The sequence below is a fragment of the Porites lutea genome, chromosome 9 (assembly GCF_958299795.1).
Source record: "Porites lutea chromosome 9, jaPorLute2.1, whole genome shotgun sequence".
In the NCBI taxonomy this organism is placed as follows: domain Eukaryota; kingdom Metazoa; phylum Cnidaria; class Anthozoa; order Scleractinia; family Poritidae; genus Porites; species Porites lutea.
Genome location: NC_133209.1, coordinates 1,146,951 through 1,168,167, shown reverse-complemented (window position 1 = coordinate 1,168,167; position 21,217 = coordinate 1,146,951). Strand labels below are relative to the sequence as shown.

At 33.4% G+C, this 21,217-nt stretch overlaps 1 protein-coding gene across 6 annotated transcripts in view; it reads right to left on the bottom strand.

Moving 5' to 3' along the window:
• Positions 1-739: 739 nt before the first annotated feature.
• LOC140947667 (serine/threonine-protein kinase DCLK1-like) overlaps positions 740-21,217 on the bottom strand; it is a 29,320-nt gene continuing 8,842 nt past the window's right edge. Inside the window, exons 4-21 of one of the 6 annotated variants that reach the window (XM_073396836.1) lie at positions 20,975-21,082; positions 20,109-20,156; positions 19,577-19,629; positions 19,052-19,073; positions 18,500-18,540; positions 17,785-17,822; positions 17,118-17,158; positions 9,446-9,557; positions 9,150-9,207; positions 8,252-8,371; positions 7,338-7,484; positions 6,763-6,896; positions 6,231-6,308; positions 6,034-6,124; positions 5,580-5,660; positions 5,363-5,470; positions 2,838-3,159; positions 1,056-1,190 (exon numbers count right to left, since the gene is read on the bottom strand). In XM_073396836.1, coding sequence (XP_073252937.1) covers positions 1,186-1,190; positions 2,838-3,159; positions 5,363-5,470; positions 5,580-5,660; positions 6,034-6,124; positions 6,231-6,308; positions 6,763-6,896; positions 7,338-7,484; positions 8,252-8,371; positions 9,150-9,207; positions 9,446-9,557; positions 17,118-17,158; positions 17,785-17,822; positions 18,500-18,540; positions 19,052-19,073; positions 19,577-19,629; positions 20,109-20,156; positions 20,975-21,082 — 1,607 coding nt within the window. In that variant the 3' untranslated portion in view covers positions 1,056-1,185. Of the gene's footprint in view, positions 1,191-2,837; positions 3,160-3,721; positions 5,471-5,579; positions 5,661-6,033; positions 6,125-6,230; positions 6,309-6,762; positions 6,897-7,337; positions 7,485-8,251; positions 8,372-9,149; positions 9,208-9,445; positions 9,558-17,117; positions 17,159-17,784; positions 17,823-18,499; positions 18,541-19,051; positions 19,074-19,576; positions 19,630-20,108; positions 20,157-20,974; positions 21,083-21,217 lie in introns of those variants that run through there. The other 5 variants (XM_073396837.1, XM_073396833.1, XM_073396832.1 and 2 more) reach the window with 5 other exon arrangements.

The window sequence follows — 21,217 nt, the reverse complement described above, 5'->3', positions numbered from 1 at the left end:
TAAAATGGTCAAGAAAGGTAAAATTCTTGATCTTTTAACAAGTTCTCTCAACTAACAGTATGGAGATTAGTCTATCTGGAAAATTTGTATATTGATACCAGGGTTCAAAGGGTACCGTAATACGGAGCTTTGGCATCGATGACGGTGACAGCAGCGAAAACGTCACTTTCAAGATGAATTTGTCGCATTTATTCCAGTTTGCTGAAAATGTCAAATGTAGACAAATTTCGCTGAAATTGATTTCTAAGAGACCGCATTCAAGTTTAGAAAGAGAAAGAAAAATTTGTCATTGCTTGTTTACGTCCTCTATAAAAAATGAAATTAAGCTTTTTCAAGTCGTAATTGTGCCATAATGGTGAAGAAATGTGCAAAAAAGGTTGTTGTTTTGCTAAAAAAAAACCTTATTGCTTTTTTGACGTTCTCCTTGATGTTGCTGTTGTCATTGCTAAAGCTCCCTAATTATTAAACACCACAGTGTTAGTTACATTTTCAGAGTTTCTGATGTGTCTTTTATTCAAAGGCCACATTTTCTTTTTATCAAAATCACATTTCTTAAATCACTAACCAATCAGTAGTAAATATTATCTTTACTGGTAATTTTACTTCCATCTGCAGTGTTTAATTGAGTAAATACGGGTATATGGAAGGCTATGGGTATATGGAAGGCTCTCTCTAACTGGACACCTCGGACTATGAGATGGGTACCTTCCTACAACACACACCTAGAGTTAGTTTGTCCCCTTTTTTTTTTCAATTCGTAGACTCTCTTTGCTCCCACCTCTTAAAAATGGACTCAGTATTGTAGGTCTTAGAGAGTTCAATGTACTAAGGATCCTTTTGTTCCTTTTCCACTGGTACAGAATAAAAGATTACTCCTTTTCTTCTGTCGGCAATGACTTGGACATCATTTCAAAGTTGAGGATTTGGCCATTCTCTTTGTTATACTCTCCACTTGTATGGCCTATCTTTTCATCATCAGTTTTGTTTTCTCCCTCTTCAAATTCGTCAAAGAAAATCTCAAAATTCAAACTCTTTGGACGTTGTTTTAAGCGTGGTGAATGTTTATCTGTGTGTCTATGTTTGACAACATGATCCTCTTCAGCTGCAGCTGAAAGATCCTGGTAGCTTTCTGCAACTGCAAGTTTACGACCATCTTGAAGGGACTTGCTAAGTTTTTCCAAGGCTTTAACCTAAAAAATAGCAAACCAGTTGTCAGTTATTACATTGTTGCGAGCTCTCCCCACAAGGAGCAAAAAATTTAAGCAGGTAAAAAAATTAGTCAGACCAATAATGGACTTCAAATCACAATAACCAATTCCAAATAATCCTTCAATATTGACATTAAAGTTACAGTTCTAAATTTTACTTTCCAACTTTAGCACTTTAGAAAGAAGAACAACATAGAAGCAAATTTAACTGTATGTTTTGTAGATCAAAATTAGTTGAAAAATTATTTAAACACCTTGGAAAAATTAAGAAAAGTGCAACATTTATGAAAGGTCCTTATATATTACACATTTTAATTAAAACAGTTACAAAACAAAATTTAAGATATAAACTTACCTTAACAAAAAAATAAAAATAAAATTTACTAAAAAAATTAATGGACTGTCAAAGTATTTATACTCACTGGCTCCACATACATGCTCCTTTCGTTGGGTTTTAACCATCAGAATATTTTCAGTTCAGGCCCCAGTTGTTGAAAAGCTGGATAGCGCTATCCACCGGATAAATCACTATCCAGTGGATAAGTATTAGGGAAACCAATTGCACTATCCACTCGATAGCGATTTATCCACTGGATAGCGCTATTCACCTTTTGAACAATTGGGGCCGGTTGTTGAAAAATGTACAACACTATTAATAGCACTAATTCAATTTTAGAGGTTACAATTAAGAGAAGAAAAATATGTCCACTCCCTCTCCCTTTATTTTTTAATGATTATTTGTTAAAATCACTTTTTCTCTTAGCTGTTTACATTATTTTAAGACTTTAAACAAGGTTTATTTTTAGAATGAAAATTTAATCCTTAATCTGGTGAAAACAATAGTATCAACAAAATGATCCCTTATGTTTATTGTGAAATTTACATTTTTATATTCTATCATCCCAGAAAAGAATGTTGGTTAAACTGTCATTAACTTTTCAAGGTTATTTAACTGTGTTTCGTATGCCGTAATAATAAATTAATATTGTTTGCAGTTGTCCCTAAAATGAGCAAACAAGAAATTTCCTAGTCAAGGAACTCTAGCCATAATCATATTAATCAGAACATAACATCATTAATTAAGAGTAAGAGTCACTTTTCGTGGTCGTCATTTATTTTTTCAAAAAATACTTATACTTAATCTGACAAACATAAAAAAGGATTACAACAATGTAATATTACGTATCAATATTTGTTATAAAATAAATTCCTTAGAGAAGAAAAAAGACAATTTATATTAACTCATTTAATAACTAAAATGTATGAAATGTTTAGTTCTCTTTTATCCTTTATAAGGTGTTAAGATCCCTTTGTTTAAAACACTTAAGTTACTTATACTTAGATTTTACTTTAGAATCTAATTTTTTATTAATATGCACAGTATATTATTTTTTACAATCTTTAATTCTAAAATGTTTTAAGTTTATCACGTCCTGTAGTCTTGATGAAACACATAGACTTTTCAAACCATAGCCGAAAACAAAAACCATACGGTATTACAATATCGTATTTTCACCAAAGACCAGCCAACAACAACAGCCCCAGGACAAAAAAGTGTGAGTTAACAAGTTTTATGGCACCATTGATATCACAGCCTAAACCTCATGGGTGGTTGTCTGATAACTTTACATTTATCTTGTCCAATAGATGCAGCATTCTCACTCCTCACTGGCCTTCTCCGTGGACTCTGATTTGGGGACCCACCAGTGGTCTTCCCACCGCTCAAGGGCCTCCTCCAAACAGGAACATAATTAGCAGGGGTTCTAACGGAGGGACGCTTTTTTGTGGCCGAGTTACTATTTAGTTCTTCCATGTCCATATTAAGATTTTCCCGTGCACTATGAAAATCTTTTTTTATAAAGTTCCTTGATAGTGGGCTTAGAGCTTTCCTTCCTCTTCGGTCCCCATGGGCTGGACCCATGGACTTGGGGATTCCTTTTTCCCTGCTTTTCTGTACAATAAAACAAGTAAGACATCCGTTACTTTGGGTGTATGAAAAATAACGAACCTTTTCAACAACATGCATTTGATGCCTAATACTTGACAAAGATGAATCCCAGTGAATGGTTAATATTGCACTGCAACTAACAAACCTTTCCAACACAGCATTTTACCGAAATAAGCATATGATAAATAAATTTGTCTGTTAGTTTATTTTCAAGAAAAAGATTGGGTCACACCCACAGTAAAGAACCATACACCATAATTCTGACAGTAGTAACAGCAAAAAACACGATGGCAACAGAAGAAACCCCAACACCTCAGAATGGAAGAAAGACAAGACCTGAAATGGGTAAACCATTGTGCTGCTTAGAATAAAAGTTATGTAGTTAGACAGAAAGAATAAAAAAACAACTTCATTAAATTTTAAAAAAGCATTTCTTTAATATTATTTTCTATTAAATGAATGAACAGACTATTATTATTATGTCAATTTGCTCTTGTCTAAATAAATTTACAAGAACCATCATTAATTAATTAAATTCTTGCAATCATGCTACAAATAAATCAGTGTATTGTAACTTGTATGTCAATATCATTAAAATAATGAAAAAATTCATTTAATACCTATTATATTTTTTAAATCCTACCACATCAATAAATTTTACAGGCCTTCTTTCTGAAGATAGGCCCTAGTCTCTTATCCATCATTAACAATGAGGAAAACAAATCTTACTATTTACATTATTCTTAACAATAAAATAATAATTATTATTTTGCATTCCAATATAAAATACCTGTGAAATACTTTGTTTCTTTGAAAAGAATCTCTCAATCATTTACTTCATTGGAAAATATCAAATATTTTACTTGCTCACATTTACTGCTTACTGCTAGGCAAAATGTTGCATGGGGAAAAGCCCATATAATACAAATTCAATCCTGTTATTCTCAAAAAAACTTGATCAGCATTGAAAGACATTAAACTTTTTTACAGCAACTTTCCTTGGTTGTTTTAAGCTTCAATCCCTTCATTTAAGGCAATTTTTTTCTACTTTGTCTAGTTCCTTTTCAGGTAAGGAGTTATCAGCCTGCCTACAGTATCTCCCATGATCACAAATTTTATACCCATTTCTTACTAGGTTATTGCCAAATTTTCTAATTGCAGATACCATGCACCTTAATTTCAATATCAACTTTTATCATCACTTTTCACTACCAATTTTATTCCTATAGAATGGTTTTACCATTTATGGTGCCAGACACCTTAACAAATTAATCATCTGTAAGAACATTATGTATTATTCAACCAAAATAATAATTAACTATTTTTCCTGTGTTACGAAATTGATGTAGTTAAGTCTCTAAACTTTCTAGCAGCTCTGCGAAAATAATGTTTAAAGAAAAAATATTCTTGACATCTTTTGTAATATTATTGTTATAGTTGATTTATATGTGACATCAAACTAAACTTCAACAGCAACATTTTCTCCTTCTTTAAAGCTCATTTTAATTCTTCTGAGTTCCTCAGTTATGTCACTATGACTACAACTAGTTTTTTTATGAGAAGCATGCTGGCTTGCAAGTCCAGTAGTTTGGCCAGCATGAGCATGGCTATTGTCCTCATCTATTAAGACAGGCTTAAGGACAACATCCCGTTCAACAAACTGTTGCAGGTTGACCTCATCATTTTCAGTTATTTCTGGTACATGAAAACTGTTAATAGGAGTTCCATCTTTGGATTCCACCCTTGCACCAAGAGATCTTTTTCTTTTCCTACCTGTGTCAATATTATCAATCTGAGGAATGTTTTCTTGCAATGACCCACCGTGTGTTTTCCTCAAAATAGGTTTGCGTTTAACATCCGACCGTGAAAAGCCACGCTGGTAAGGTAGAACACTTTCTTCACTAACAGCATTTAGCACTAATTCAGACAAGTGCTGCTGACCGGTTGGAGCGTTAATTTCTGGACTGCTTACATGCCGCAGAGGCAAATCCCCAACCAACAAATTTTCCAGGTTACGCCGCAAATTTTCAGAAAAATTTAGTTTGCCGTCTGACCCATGCGGTAAATTGTGAGAAGCAATATTTTCAGCAGACAAGTTGAGAACTTCATCTGAGAAAACAACTTTCTTTGTGTCAAGTTGTTGATTTTCTCTTTGAAGAGAGTGCTTCTTTGAATTAAGTTGAGTTTCCTTGGAGAGATAATTTACCGTTTGCACAGCAATGGCAGCTCCTCTCAGCCTCCTACGTGGATCAAAATTTTTCGTGATTTCCACTCTAAGATTTTGATGAATATCCTTGTCACCAGTAGTGTGTCCCTGTGGGAAAAAAAATATATAAACACACATTGTAAATAAAAAATGGGACTTGAATTAATCAAGGAAAGGGCTTATTTTAAAAACCAAGAAAAAAGAAATGTTATTATACCTTTATCCAAGAGTGATTCAATACTTCAAGAGCAGAGAATCTTTTATTGTCATCCACAATGAGCATCTGGTTTATAAGATCCTAAAAGACAAAAAAATACCATAATCCTCTATTTAGCCACCTGAGGGCTAAGTTTTTTCAAGCATGTTCAGGGGGGAGCTTATTTAATTAAGCAAAACACATTACCAGTTGCATTTCTCAAGATTAAGAGTTAGTTGGACAATTGCCTGTAAAACTGTCATTCGTTTTGAGAAAATTTCAATCTCATTTACTGTAAGTAAGCAAGTTGCTGTAAGTATAAGCATCAAATTTCTCTGACGGGAGAGAGGTTCTTCAGGAAGGGCTTGTGCATGGTTTCGAGGCACTATACTGCTATTCAAAACAATGAAAAGTTGTTATCAGTTCTGCAGAGGGAATGAGAGCAAAGAAGTAGAAAAAGTAGAGTGTTGTGTACCTTTGCAGAATCTGAAATGTCATCCCAAAATGGTGATAGGTATTCAAATTCCCCAGCAAGGATTAAGTCGAAAAGTTCATCTTGATCAGGACTGAAATGAAAAATGATGATATCAGCACAAAATTGAACACAACACCTTGATAATATTTTGATAATAAGAGTATCAAAATGGTGAATGATACTTTGTTTAGTCAAACCTTCTAAACGGAGGGAATCCGCAAAGGAGAATGTATGTTATTACTCCAGCTGCCCAGATATCAACCTTTAGACCATACCTACAAACAAAAAAATTAACTCTCATAACAACAACAAATAATAACAATAACAATACCAAATTAAAAAAGACATGAAAAACGTACAAAAACAGTGTTAAGGCAAAATATAATCACCATCCTTATAAGAGACATGATTCTCATTATTAGAGCATTTATCTCTTCTCAGAGTACAGGATATGACTCTTATAGTACATGAAGCCCTAAAAGTACCCTAAGTACCAGTGGATTATATGCTATTCCCTGAATAAATTTCTATCCAGTGGAAAAAGCAGTGAATTGGTTCTCCTAATACTTATTTGGCAGATAGTGATCTTTATCTGTTGGATAGTGCCATCCCACATTTGAACAACCAAGGCTAGGGCTCAAAATTCTTGCACAATCCAATGTATGAATATTAAAATAAAGTATACATATAAACAAAGATGGCAACAACAGGCCAAGCCAAGGAACATACCCTGTTTCATCCAGAATCTCTGGTGCAACATAAGTTGGTGTCCCACAAACAAGAAACATTGGGCTGTTCACCTCTGTGGCCAAACCAAAGTCTGCTAGCTTTAAAGATTTTCTATTATCTGAATAATTTACAACCTACAGCGCAAGACAAGAAATAGAGGAATTTGTTATTAAGAAACATTCTCGTCTGTTTCTTAATTGACCATTTAACAGTTATAGATGGAAACGAAGCTGGAGTTAACCTTGTTTTGATACAATTATCCCTTTCTGCTTCACTTGTTTATGTAAAACTTGTTGGTCTTATGCTGACTAGTATTTTTCGAGCACAATTTCCATAATGAGAAAAAACTACACTGTAAAGAGGTTTCATTGAAACATGGTCAACCTCAGCCTCGCATTTAAATTGAAAGTACTAAGCCTACAACTGTAAAATGGACTAATGAGGCCAAACCATAATAGAATGAAGAGTACTGTTGCATGACCACTGGGCAAAGTGTTTGTTTGCTGGGATGACTGTAGATTATGCACCCAAGAGAATTAATAATTAATTTTTGAAGGATCAACTGCCATACTTACTAATAAATTTTCTGGTTTAATATCCCTGTGAACAATGTTCATAGAGTGTAAGTAATGAAGCGCAGATGCCAAGTCCCTGATCATGTGACTTGCATCCTTTTCTGTGTATTTAGTTGCTCGTACAATGGCCTCAAACAGGTCTCCACCCTGAAAAGAAGAAAATGCAGAAAGAATGATAAACTAAATAATATTCTACTAATAATACTAGTAATAACTAAAGGATGCTGAGTGCGGGCGACAACTATCGAAGGTCAAAACGCTTTTGCTCCATCATTATGCTTTGCATAAGTTTCACATGAAAGATAGTCAAAACACGAGTGATCAGATTCAAGTGATAGAAAGTCTAAAGGCGTGTGATCAAATTGCATTCTTTGCATTCCATTCATTCTTAGTGGAAGTCTAAATAAATGCTGGCTACAAACATCCAATGCAAGTGTAATAAAAACTTGGAGATTTGGATTGTGGGCTCCTGTTGTCGCCCACAATTATGATGTAATAAACATAGGCTTCTAAGAATGGTAATTCCTTTCCTACAGAAGTGGTGGGGAGAAGTTGATAAAATATCAAGAAAATTCATCTGGTGTGATCATGTCCGTAATTCTCATGACCACTCTGTTTTACAAAGCATTAAAGCATTTTAAATTTGATGCTGATCACTCTCAGGGCCTAAAGGGTTAAGCCTTCAGCTACTTTCACAAAAGGAAAATAGAACAAAAAGCACTTCCTAGCTGTTTTGCCCCTTCATACCTGAGACACAAAATTTCCCTGTCAAAACACAACCCCCCCCCCCCCCACCCCCTCTCTCAATCAACACAATCAAAAGCCTAAATTTTCACCTGTGGCAAGCAACAATAAAAACAAGAATAAGGGTACATTTATTTTACCTTTAATCAAATTTGGTAAGTTATTCTCACCTTAACTAATTCCATAACCAGGAAAATTTCTTTGGGTGTCTCATATTCTTCTATAAGCTCTACAATATTTTTATGTTTCACTCTTCTTAATATACTGATCTCATTTTCTACCATGTGTTCCTACAGAAGAAGAGAACACAACTGATTGATATAACAGAATAGTTAAATATCTTTTTAATTTTTCAGATAGCAGGAAAATATGAAACTGGTGGATCTAGGGGAGAGGCACAAGGTACCCAGGCTCCCACCTTATTTTTAGGCCAAACTTAGAAGCCTGAAAGGATGAGAAAACCTATTTTCTAGGCTAGGACCCAAGCTCGCTTGAAAGCCTGAATCTTTCATTGACAGGTTTCAACCAAATGCACAAACAATGAGAAATGATGTGATCAACATATCACAAGCATGGGACAAAGAAAAAATCTGAGTCCCCGATAGTAATTGACCCTATGACCTTCCGCATACCGGTCAGATGCTCTAACCACTGAGCTACGAAGGAAGGAAAAAATCGGAGTCTTTTTTTTTCTTTTTTTTTTCTTTTTTTTTTTGCTCTTGACATGTTGATCACATCATTTCTCTTTTCTTCACTGAGCTTAAAATTTACCGTCTTTCTTTATTGGTCACACACATGACGATTTCAACATTCCTGAACTTTGCAGTACGCAGGACGTATGTCATGTACAGGAACCTTGTATATGGTCCAGCTCACCACGAGTCCTTTGAACCTCAGTGGTTAGAGCATCTGACCGGTGTATGGAAGATCATAGGTTTAATTCCTCTTGGGGACTCAGATTCTTTCTTTGTCCCATGCTCGTGACATGTTGATTACATTTCTCATTTCTTCACCGAGGGTTAAACTTAACTATCTTTCTTTTTATTGCGCAAACAATGTTTCACAAACCTTTCCTTTAACTTTAGCTTTGCTAATAATCTTAAGAGCATATTCTTTATTTGTTTTCCTACAAAAGAATGAAAACAACACAGTAAGAGTACAAACAAATTAAACTGTTGTTAAAAAACTAGATTTTTCTTTGGACTTGACAACAATGTTCTAACACGGTAGTTCTAAGACAGTCATTGTTGGACAGTATTGGAAAAAAATATTGGCAAACATGGCTCCTTAATATCATAGCAATGTAGGGCTTAAGAACTGTCTAACCAATGATGATAGATATGACAGATGGAAGAGACACATACCTATTTTTACATTCTCTAACTACAGCAAAGTTTCCATCTCCAATAACTTTTCCTATTCTGTAAAACCCATGCACTGATATCCTCTCACGCTTTATTTTCTTTGGATCTTTAACTGGAAATAAAAACATTTAAAATCATTACGTGAATAACAATTTTAAAAAAATTCTTAATAGTAAAAATAATTTTGAAATCCCTAAACTTTTTTTTCTTTTTCAATAACATACTAAGGATTTACCCTGTCAAAAAGGGCATAAATTACTCTAAAAGTGGGAGTTACAAAAAAATGTAATACATTGGGTAAAATAAAAATAAATCTTCCACACATAAATTTTTAAAAAGCTTTGGTAAGTGTAATAATGTTAAGGAGTCAATGGTACCAGAATTACACCACAAAACACAACATAAAAGGAAATGTTTACTCATAAAAGCAATACCTAGAGGCAAGGACTTTCTATTATTTTCGAGACCGAAGAGCACAAAAACTAAGATCAATTTTAAATATACTAACAGCTCAAGGCTCTTAAGGAACTCTGAATTTTAATGAATTGTCAATAGCTGAGACACAAAAGAAACTTATAACCTAAAGGCCTTTCTAGTTTTAAAAATTTAAAGTGATAAAAATCTTTCTTTCTTCTTTTTAATGATTTTAACTTTTCCTGTATATTGAAATTTAAATTTGTATTATTGAGGCCTTTATGGAAATGCCACAGTTCTGACTAGAATATTGTCTGTCTCCAAGCTTTATTTATTGTTTTATATTTGGACTTAATCCTAAGAAGACCTACATTACACCTGGGTGATTAAAAGCACATAGGGGTGAAAAAGAAAAAAAATGCAATATTGCTTCATCTATTAAGAAAATTGCTATGAAAGAGCTATCAGATTCAATGCAAAATAGTTCAAATTTCCTACTCTAGTCCCAAGATAAGGGATAGTTTTATTACAAGCTGCAGGAAGCCATTTAACCATAGGAAGGAATACAAAATTGGCCAATGAAAATGCTTGTAGTAAAGAGGTTTTAGTAACACCTGCTACGCAGGAAACTAACAAAGATTCCTTTTCTTGAATAATCACTTTCATTTAAAATGCTTTTATGTGGTCAACACTTAAAATGATTTTTCTCCAAATTAAAATCTGTCAGAAATATTAAAATGAGGTGTTCTGTTAGAGTCAATACATTTTCAGCTGCTTTTAGTTCCTACAAAATTCAGCTGAAACATTCAGTGTAAAAAAGAAAAATATTACAGAAGTCTAGAGGTTAAATTACAGGTTGAATTGAACGTGCCAGACAATTAATTTTCCGTTGACCCAACATATTTCACTTTGATTTTAATAAAGAGTTTTTTTTCAATTCTATTTGTGCTATAAGATTTTTAGAATAAACTACTTTTCAAAATGTAAGCTATAAAAACTCTGAAAAATTCAACATGGAAAAAAAATTTTTTGGATTAATAATCAGCTAGGGAAGTAGACTATATCACAAACTTAGTGAGATCTGTGTCGAACAGACAGGATGACCAAATATTAGTCATAAAAGGAAACAAAATTCATGGTAGCAATGTAGACAATGTAAATAATTGAGGCTTCTGTGTCATTACAAACAGAGAAAGACTGGTGACCAAAGAAACAACAATACTTTGCTTTGTGTTTTGCATTTGAAGCTGATAATTTTGTGGAAAAGACCTCAGTTACAAAGTGATCACAAGGCAAGCCTCTTGCAAAAGAGGTGAAAACCATGATATCTCAAAAAAAAAGTACACTGATGTAAATTTAGCTTTCATATTATCAATAAAACTGCTGAAGTCAACAGAGGGTAGTTTTAAGTAAAGCATATTATGTGTTCTTTAGGAGTGGCTAGTCATACTGATCAACACAGAGGTTTTTAAGAGATCAGGGACTTCATTTTATCTTTCCAGTAATCAAAATGTACCTTTTTAGAATAGCATTATTTTTCATCAACACATGCCTTTGTCAATTTATTTAATTTTACTTAGTTAACATTATGATTTTGTTATGCATGATTTATAAAAGCTGGACACATGTTGCAAATTAAAGAAGGACTTTAAATTTAACACCTAGCAACAGCAGTTCCACCAGAGGAATGAAATAGTGTTTTGTTTATCACTATAAATGAAAGGAGGATTAATTTGAAGCCAAAATGACCCTTCACCAGTTGTTGATAAGTTTTAATAACATTGTCAGTTAACACCCATCACTAAACAGATTTATCACGAACTCAATTCATACAAATTTCCCCATCAGTGTTTTTGGAAGGAAAGTCAGATTTATTAATGAGTTAAGAGGACACACATGGTGGAGGAATAATCTCCGTTTATTTCACTACTGGCGAAAAGAGAGAGAGATCACACATATGAGGCAGGTTGAAAGGGTTTCAACAAAACAGCCCATAAATTCAAAGGAAATCATTAATATTCTAAGTACATTGGTGTTCGGCCTAAGGCAAATTAAATCAAATCTCTTAATGACTTACGCTAAGGTTAAAATTATTTTCAGGGCTATGCTTTACAGTGAAATTTATTGCAGTATTGATTAAATTCAAATTACTGTTCCTTTTTCTTGTTTAAAAAAATTAATATCAGCACTAGTAACAGACCAAAGAAATTTGAAATTTTACACTGTTGAAAACTCTATTGAATCAGCTGAACACCTGACTTGTCAAGTGATCAAAAATTCTTGGCCAAATCAAGAAACAGAAACTCGGATTTTTAGAATGAAATTATACAAACAAATCTGCTCCGTGTAAAATTAAAATACTTTAGCCTTACACTTATACCTTAGGTGATGAATATCAGTTAAACTTTTTCTAGATTATTTTATCTTCTTGTTGTCTTTTTCGTTCAGTTTTCTATCTCTAGGTAGTATACTATAGCTACACATGACAAGCCTTTAAAGCATTCAACTAAATGGCTATATTTATAGATTATCATAGCTTATACACTAGTTATGACAACAGCTTTTGCTTGTTTCAACTAAGATACAGCCCTACATTTATGCAATAGATCAGTTTTTAAAACGTTTCTTCCACGTGAATAACAAAGTTTATTCCTACTTTAAACAGCTAAAACTTGCTCAACTTTAACTGGGCAAAGCGTAATGATAGAAGCATGCAACAAGGCGTGAAACAAGGAAAGAAGTTATCTACGAGTGTTTATATAATATTATTAATGTTTCATATTGCAGTTTGTTTTGACGAGTTAGTTCAGTGAATCAGGTGTCTGATTCCACAAGCATTTAGCAAGGAGCTCCTAGCAGTTATTCAAATGATGGATCCATTCCGGTTTCAATTTGTTCTGCAGAGGAAGAAGAAGCACATGACATAAAAGTTTAGTGTTTCAGTTTACATGTTTCCAATTTATTGTGGGCAATAAATCATGAAGACAAAAACACATTTTGATAATCTGACACTAGTGGATCTATTGGACCAGTTTTATACCACACAACTAATACACTATTGTCTTAAAAAACTTCAATAATATTTCAGGGAGAAACTAGTAAGAACTGAGGTTACCAAGGATATCATGAAAACTTACAGCAAAACCTTCAATGTGTTTTTGTCTTCATAAGTGGCAGGAAGATCTAAGTAATTAGGTTTATAAGACGTCAACAGGTTGTACAAGAAAAAACGCAGGTATAATAGGTTTCTGTTACCAATTTCAGTGGCTTATTACAGGTACCTGTTGGACAACTGGTAAAAAAAAATACATCCTTGACTTCTCATGTTAACACTCATGATGATGTATTAATGAGTTCATCCTTAGCCATCCTACACCGCCTCCAAAATACAAAGTCTTGTTACCCTGTCGATTCACAGATCCTTCATAACACCCGTCCCATGGTTTGCTTAAGAAACTAAATCCTCATGGGGGAGGGGAGACTGAGGTCAAAAATTACATTTCAATCCCACTAGAAGCTAAACCTAGGGGGAGAGGGTGGGACTTGTGTAGCCTCAGGCATACTTTTATGTGATTCAAAACTGGCCCAATAAAAACTCACTAATGTGATCTTTCTTTTTACCCAATTTTGTTCTCTATAATTGAAAACAATTGCTTAGGACAGCTCCTTGCAAATAGAAAGGGAAGTTAGAGCAATAATGATGGATGAAATGATAATCAGATAATCATTAATAATCATAATAAGAAAGCTGAGCGAGAAAAAGTTCATCAAAGGAAAAATAGATTTCAAAAGAAAAGAGGAAGGAGGTAAGGAAAATGCAGTTGGATGAGCAAGTAACAGAAGGCACAAAACACAGGTCCATTAGGGTAGACATGCATGGTACTTATGGGGTGATGGCTTTATTCAAAAAAAAATCTGGTGAAAAAATCAAGCTTGAAAAAATAGTAATAGTGATGTTCTTTTAACAGGGAACCTAATATGCACAGAATACCCAACATGACACACAAACTTCAGTGTATATGTTGTTCCATTGAACTAACATGCATCCCATTCTTCCTTTTTATCTCACTTATCGTTGCCCAAATTCAGTGAAACAGAGTTTGGGGAAGTCATTGGGCCAAAAAATTCCACTTCAGTCTTGTAAACTCAGAGCTCATAAAAAGTATGTTCTTATAGTGGCACTTGTGGAAAAAGTGAAAACAAATACTTGCAAGAAGGAAAATGGAGTTTTAACCAGTCACCCTTTTCAAATGGAGTTTGGAAGTACCCTATTTCCAAAATCCTCGCAAAAAAAAAAAACAAACAAACAAACATAAAAAATGTTCCATAAAAATTGAAAATTGAAAACCCTTCCCTCATTTTTGAGGACTGAGTTAAAATAAAAACCCCTGAAGAATCCTTCAGCAACCTTTGTGTGCAATAACTGCCATGTCTTTAATGTGTGACAGCCCAAATTGTAATATTTTGGTGGTTCTTTTAATAACACTTTTGCTACCCTAACAACAATCACTTTGCACTTATCTTGGTTTTCAGCTCACATTAAGTTTTTGAGATGAATATAAATGTCTCAAGAATCTTGTTCTTAAATCTAGGTTGATGTATTTAATAAGGTTAGAATGTGAAGTTAAAATCTATTTATTGCAAGCATAGAACTGTAACACATTACCAATAAAGCATTAGTAAAGAAAAAAATCATAAAATTTATATTTCCATACTAAAGAATAGGTTGGCCTGTCACACAGAAAAAACATATTTATACTGAAAGACTTGCAAATTTCAAAAGCTAGTATAAGTAAAATAATTGCCCAAAATAAACAAAATTACTGTATCGGCCTTTAATGTGTATTTTATTGTTAAAATAAATTATTTACAGGTTGAGTACACAAGTATGTATGCATTAACAGACACAAGAACGGTCCTCTTTTAGTTTAAAGCTGATTTTAATCATTACTTACAGTTCAAAGGGTTTTGGAATTTATCTTTTAGAATCTAGTGCTACTTATGCTCTAACTCAGACTAAATTTAACAGTTTAGATGTTTATCATACTTCCTGCTTTCATTTTTAGACATTTCTTTTTGAGGAGAAAATCCTTGCTAATTTTAAAAATATTTTGATATAAACAATGTCTATTCAGTTTTTTTAATTTTCTGTCTAAAGAGGAAAACAAGACAAAGATGTGAAACTAAAACACAATTTAAAGACTTAATCCAACTTCATGGCAATTAATGATTTTTAAGTCATGTTTTAATAATATTATTTTATTAGATTTAACAAAGAGTACTAAACAAATGTTTCAACATTTTCAAAATGCATTGTTCTCTAAAGGTTGTACTTAACATCTTTTGATTCTAATTGACACTTGTTTGGAACAAACTTGGATGACTGCTGATCATGATTCAACATTTAAGCAAAGTGGACTGATCAGATTAAATTGTATTTCTTGACATAAAAAGCCAATTGTGTGGGATTGCACTGCATCTGATTTAATGTAAGTGTGATCCAGTAAGAAATTCCTTTACAAGCTTCCATTCACTTTGGTCTCCATGCTTGTTATCAAACAATACACAGCAGTCAGGGATTGAAGGGTGCCGATCAGGTGATAAGAGTTTCTTAATTCGTTCAGCTGTCAGGGCATTACAGTAAAAACATTGTCAGTGTTTTGTCACTTAGAACTGCTAACTTTAGCTTATAAAAATAATGTTCAGAAAAAATTAAATTTTATAAAAAATTACATTTCGGCTTATTCGCTCAAGAAAGGACATACTAAATATTTATTTTTTATCGATGCAAAAGTATATTGGGAGTTATCAACAGGAAATTGTTGGTAAATAGCTGTTATTTTTTCGGCTAGCTTACACAACATGTACTGCTATCTCTTTTTTGCCTTCTTCTCACATTTAATTCAATGTCACTTTTAGATCTTTTCTTCAGTGTCTGAGGTAACTCGTCAGGTTGCAAAAAAACATGGCTGTGGTTCTCAAGTAAATGTGAACCTGAGTTACATGTCAAAGAAAATGAAGCAGCCTCGTCTAAGCTGTCATTTTCAACATTCTGCAAAGAATTGACTCTTTCTTCTAATTTTTCTAATGCCTCTTGTAACTCAGCAGTTAATTTTTTCAATTCTCTGTTTTCTTGTTCTAATTGAAGTGTTGAAAATCTTTCCTGCAAGTCTTCTGCACAGAGATTGTTTAGTTCTGCATCTGGCAAACTTAAGGTGCGGTGCAATTTTTTTCTAGGACCAACAACATCCTCGTATGATTTATCATTTTCGGAATGTAAGCCCGAATCCTCATCTTCAAACTTTGAGAAAACTGAAGGCGTATTTGGTCGACTACTGATTGGGGAGGATAATTGACTGCTAAATGGTGAAGTGGGCCGGCTACTAAACGGCGTGTTTACATGGCTATCACATGAAGTAGTCCCCGTACTTGCTATTAATTCTAATTTTTTTTCCGGCTCTGAATCATAGTCACTAAGCCACACTGTGGAATAAAACTTGTCACTTGTTGGAGGGGTGACCTTTGCTTTAGGTCTCCTAATGACCTTCTTCGGAGCTCCCTTCCGCCAAGCTGTGTAATGTATGAAAATTTGTCTAAGTAAACAATGGCATGTCTCCCAAAAGCTTTTACAAGCAAGGCCATTTGTATGGGTGTGTTTCATTTGGAAAGGCGAGTAACTACAGGACATTGTCTGTTACTTAATGGTCCTTAATTAGCTTATTCTTTTTTTTTTCCCATTAAGTGCATTAATCAATTTTAAATAAATGGGAAAAGATATTACAGAAAAGATTAAATTTTATGCAGCTTAACTTTTACAGGTAACATTTCACTCAAATTTAGCACTTTAAACTGTGTGACAGGCCGGTCAACCTTGGTCTTTAGAATGGATTTTACATGTTGATCATATTGTTTAACATCTGTTATCTTTTTACTCTGCACATTTGACAGGCAAAATATATTGTTTAACCTCTAATAACTACAATTTAGATTTCTAAAGAAATACGGAAACACACAAGAACAAACTGTATAGATTTAGAATAAGCATTGGTTTTATAGGGAACAAAACAACTAGCCTATCCAAACTTCCCACAGGGGACTCCTTCTGCCTTTCTTGTGAAATAAGAAATAAATGTTACATTTTTCTCGCAGCAAAACTATTTTCATTTATGAGGATATTCCTGGCATCTCGCTGTCTATATTCCTGCAAACAAGGTATGATCTTGAATAAATTTCAAATCCTTGTGAAGATAATTCTCACCTGTGTCCGGGGAGTCCTTCTCAAAAACATTAGCTGGATACCTGTTTTAAATAAACATTTTCAAATATTTATTTTTGCTTAAAATATCAAACATGAGATCCAGTGGGCAGATATCCGTTACTTTTTTTTCTGTCCAAAAAACTTTTCAAATATTGCAGACACCTCTGAGAAAGACATTTGACCACAAAAAGGTTTAAAGATAAAATTTCTGATCAAACATTTCTGATTACAGTCATAAAGATGGAACAGGGTCTTTGTACAGAGATGCTTCTTTCAATGACATAATAATTTGTCAGCATTGTAAATTTTGATTGATTTTTTACCAACTTCATTTCAATTTAAGACACCTTCCTTTAATAGTTCTTATCCTTGTTCAAAAGGATGTGAGGGTTGTCCACTGCACATGACTAATTTCCGCTGGAAAAACAAACAGATTTCACAGCACTTCCTGATTGCTATTCGTGAGAGACTTAAAAAATATCAAGCTTGTCTCAGTTTATGGTTAAAGAATGAGGTATTTCAGGACTAGATGTCCAGTAACTCAAGTGGACTCTAGTCGATGATGACTGGAATCTAGTGGAGTATCAGTTGAAGGATGGAAAAGTAGTAAAAGATGCCAAAAGCTGAGACTTAAACCAAAAGTGTTGTATAACTTGTAGAAACTTACAACTCATCATTAGGATGAACAGGGCCACTGTTTGGAGTCTGCAAAAAATGGAATGTGACAGTTGTGATAAATGTTTTTTTTCAGGAGGGGGGGGAGGGGGGGCAAAGTCAACCTCTAAGGTTAAGTGTCTCCTCTTTCACATCAAAACTTCCGGGATGCCAAAGAGAATTAAGGCTGTGAAAAACGTTGAGCTGACTATACAGATTCTCTTAAAAACAATAATGAAGCCGGCCTATTCAAACATCAACAATACCATGACCACATCTCTGAAACTATTGTTTCTGGCCAGACTCTCAAATGGTAAAATATTATAATTTTCAGAGCTCTCAAGCATCGACTCCACTTTCAGAAATTTTACAGTTTCTATTTTCAAAACAAAGTTTAAGGTGGATTTTCAACATTTCTATGACTATTGACACCACACCAACAAGTCAGAGACTAGTTGAACACACTAAGGGACAATGGAATGACATTGATCAATCAAAATAAAAATTTCTAACCAAACCAAAGTGTTAATTTTTGAAAATGGAAAACCTAGCTTAAGACTGATCAGCTCAAGAGGACCAACTCTGGAGACACTGCAGACACACCACTCTTTTGTTTCAAACAAAATTTTCACAATTGCTGGTATAATGGAACACACTCATAAACTTAGAGTAATAATATGCTGAGCTTCATTAAACAAACTAGAAGAAAAAAACTAAAATAAACCAACCCTTCTGCCAGAAGACCCTGTGGGACTCTTGGCACTGGCTGCTGTTAGAAGGAAACATACTGTGAGTAAATACTTCAACAACTTTTATGGCATAACACTAAAACAGGAATACATATGGATATTTTTTAAGTTGAAAATTAAAATAACTTTTCCAAGAACAACAGGCAGACAAAATAAAATTAATACAAGATACAAAAATTTTAAAGAATTATTTTCTTTGACAGTCCAATTCAGAAAATAAGAGGTAATAAATGAAACTTCTTTCCATGGAATAAACAAGGATATCATTCATTTTGCTTGTTCTCCAATGGTTTTATGATAATTTTAATTACATCCCAGGGGAAAAACATTCTAAACCTATGCTTTAACTGAGAAAATTCTCAAGACTCCTTGTAACTGCCAACATATATTTATTTACAATACAAGTGTTGCACAGAAACATATAGACTTTACAAAGCAAAAATTGACTAGTAACTGTATTTCCTTGCAATTTGCCATCATGAAGATGTTTGACATTCACAAGAATTTACAGCAGTAACAATCCCAACTTACTTCTTGGGCTGTGACCATTCATCTACAAGACAACAGAAATGTTTAAGAAGGTTATTAGTTATTTTGCTGTACAATTCTCTTACTCTTTCACTTTCAGAAATTCAGATATGAAATGCAATTCAACCAGTTTCTTTGGTAATGATATCTTATGATGTCATCCAATCGCCTCTTGGGCAAAATATCTTTCACAATGCACTAGTTTGTTTTCACTCGTATACAAAACTAAACAAAAACAATTTTATCCCTTCATTTAAATATGAATTGCTGGTACTTATGTAAGTCGAAGGACTACTACATCAAGGTGAAATAAAAAACTTTCCATCAGAAAGTAATCTCTAGGTATGCAGTGACCTGTCAAACAGGTTTTATAAGATATAAAAAAACCCAGCTGCACAGTAATGTGGGATATTTTGTACTTATTTTATGCCTTTTTTGTGCAATAAGTAGTATAGTTGGATAGATAAGGAATAATCATTATATTTATTATCATAAACAATAAATACATATTGAGATAGATTGCTATACCCTGTTGGCTGGAGGTCCAGGACTTGTCCGTCGATCCTTGCTAGCACTCTTAACTGCATAAAGATATTTTAAAAAACTTATTCAAAGGCTTTTATTGCCCACAGGTTTAGAGAATTAGGAAGAGGGTTTTCACCTAGCCGCTGTTGAAACAACCATGTTTTTGATCTGACACAACTGTGTATTTCGCAGACATCATGGTTAGGTCAATCAAAATCAAGATTAATTACTTTAGATGAATTGTTGTATTTAGAGAAAACATGAAAAAAAACTGGTTCAGCGAACAGTAAAAAAATATACATGGTTTAAAATGCAAAAATTATCTCACCTGGTATAAATTAAAGAGGTTCAGAGCTTTAAAACCAAATCAACATTAAAATGTTATTTTAACTTAGAAATATCTTGGATGGTCTCTTAACTTCTCCATTTATGTAATTTTTAACAACTGCTTCCAAGAGTTTACTTTAGTGTAAAATAAGATGAACTTGAGCTTGAACTTATTCATTTATGCCTTAAATTTGTGTTAACATTTTACCTGAGGAAGAGCGCCGCACTTGGCGATCACGACTAGGGCCATGGCCACCTGAAATAGCAATTCTTGTTATTTTTTTATTAACATTGTTTTGCCTAAAACATTAGGGGTTTTATCTCACTGAGAACATTTTTTAAAAAGGAGGTAATTTGTACTTGTTCTTATTGGTTTTGTTTAATACCCAACCTAGTAAAGAGGGCACAAATTCAGTTTTTATCCAATAACTGTACTTTAAAGAATTATAATTATTTCAAATTGGAAAAAATGACATAAAAAAACAGAACCTTGTGTGTTTTATTGTCATTATCATCATCAAATTACGTAATGGATAAAGTCTTTTCTTATACCGACTAAAATATTCATTCAAAGTTTTAAACAGGGAATGACTGTGATTGCTTTGGTTTAGATACTGCTCCTTTTTTAAAAAAAGATAGTATGAAATTAAAATGCATTTAGATTTAATACTCATTTGGCTTTGTAGCATAAGTAATAACTGCTTTTATTCAGGTTTTCATGATGAAAGAGAAATATTTAAATATTTGTTTACTATTAATTTTTACATAAAACAGTGAAACCAACAAAATCATAAACACCAGAAATATTTCTGGAATGTTGCTGTTGAAGAAAAAAGCCAATCAGGCATGAGAAAACTAAACTGCAAGCTGCAAACCAGAAAACCACAAACTTTCAAATTAACATTGTTGCTTAAAGTTAGTGGTTTTCTTGCTTGCTGGGATGTCCTGATCTTTGCTGTGATTGGTTATAACACAACAAACACTCTTAAAACATTTCAAGTGTTCTGTTTTGACAGTTTGACTGTGATATCAAAGTATGTTCAATTTTCTATACACCAAAGGGGCATTTTTTACCTGATTCATTTGAGCCGCTGTCTCGTCGACCTCGTGGGGTTCGTAATGAGGAGGACCGTTTTAGTCCGCTTGGCCTTTTGAGGTCTCTATATGGAGTAATCTTATAACCTAAAAAATTCATTTTGTGAAAACAAAAAAATCTTTAGGTGGTATAATATATCTTTTAACTCTTACCTCTAAAGAACTAATTTTCTCAAAGATGAAGGAAGCTTTCCCTTTATCCTCCTCCTTCTCATTAACAGG